We start from the raw sequence: 1,227 nt of genomic DNA, 5'->3' as shown, positions 1-1,227 counted from the left end.
ATTATATACAGACCAAAGATGAAAAATCAAGAAAGCATAAAATTGTTAAATATATACAATCATCCAAAATGTAGGGCCTACCCCCTCAAATGAAAGCTGGCATTATCCCCAATGCCAACTAGTCTAAATAAAGCACCAAAAAGAGAAAGGAAAAAAGGATATAGAAAACTCCCTATGGCCCGTCTGTCTACATAGGCTCATGTGTGGTCCCTGGGTCCTCTCTGTGCTCGGGAACCTTAGTCTGGTTCCCTGTGGCCTGCTGCTCTGCTACTGGGACCTGGGCCTGGACCTGGACAGGCTCCGAAGGTGGTGCATCCTGTGGCTGACTGGAGGAGGTCTCCTGCGGGTCTACCAGCTGGATGACTGCATCATCAGCTCTAGGAATCATCGTCTTCCTCTTGGGAGTCCTCTGTGACTGCTCCGGCTGTGGATGAATTGCTGGTGTTGGATCCTGGAGCAATAAGTCTAAAGGCAAGTGATCTGCCTTCAGTTTGTCAACATCCGCTCTCAGCTCCTTCACGGACTCCTTGGAGGCACGTGTCTTCCTCAGCTTCTTGTGCTCCCTCGCAAGCTCCTTGAGATCCTTTCTATGTGAATCAACTGCCTTTGTGAGCACCGCCTGAGTGTCGAGGATCTTCTTCTAGTTTTCTAATATCTCCTTGAGAGCATCCTCAATCGACTGGGGAACCTGTGGGGGTGGAGACTGAGCCTCTACAGTGGTGGTCAGGATGGACAACTTGGATGAGGCAGTCTGCATCCAATTATTGATACTCAGAAGTGCCTGGCTCAGCCGGTAGGCAGTAATGGGTTGGGCCCGGGAAGATGGGATCTCCGGGTCTGCTGAGGTGAATGGACCAGGAGGGGCAGCAGTAGAAGTGGAGGCCGGCTCAGCAGGAGTCACTACCACAACTGTCTCTTCAAACTGGCCAGTTGGAGCAGTAACTGAACTCTTGAAACTCTTGCTCTTGGGGTTATCATCCCCCTGCATGCTATACCACAAAAATTCTGTCATGCTCGGCACCCACAATTGAGATAATCCTCGACATCACATTCCCTACATTGAATGGTACCCCGCCATGATCAAAGCCACCAAAACAGCCCGGTGAAGAGGTAGGGTGTTGTCATGAGTGGTAGGGTCCAACCTTCTACATACGAATGTCTCCCATCCCCTCGCTTCAAAGTTCAAACTACGCCTCAGAATTTTGACTCCAGCAGTCAACCAGTCGG

General features: G+C 50.4%; 1 protein-coding gene across 1 annotated transcript; it reads right to left on the bottom strand.

Moving 5' to 3' along the window:
* Nucleotides 1–187: 187 nt before the first annotated feature.
* On the bottom strand, nucleotides 188–1,012 carry LOC109221991 (predicted GPI-anchored protein 58). The gene is made up of 2 exons (XM_019386410.1): nucleotides 689–1,012; nucleotides 188–451 (listed from the first exon to the last, which is right to left on the bottom strand). Exons 1-2 carry the CDS (start codon nucleotides 1,010–1,012, stop codon nucleotides 188–190), a joined length of 588 nt encoding a protein of 195 aa, XP_019241955.1.
* Between the last annotated feature and the right edge of the window lie 215 nt (nucleotides 1,013–1,227).

Source organism: Nicotiana attenuata, unplaced genomic scaffold (assembly GCF_001879085.1).
Source record: "Nicotiana attenuata strain UT unplaced genomic scaffold, NIATTr2, whole genome shotgun sequence".
Classification (NCBI taxonomy): Eukaryota; Viridiplantae; Streptophyta; class Magnoliopsida; order Solanales; family Solanaceae; genus Nicotiana; species Nicotiana attenuata.
The sequence above is the reverse complement of the archived record's forward strand: the minus strand, read 5'-3'. Positions and strand labels throughout refer to the sequence as shown.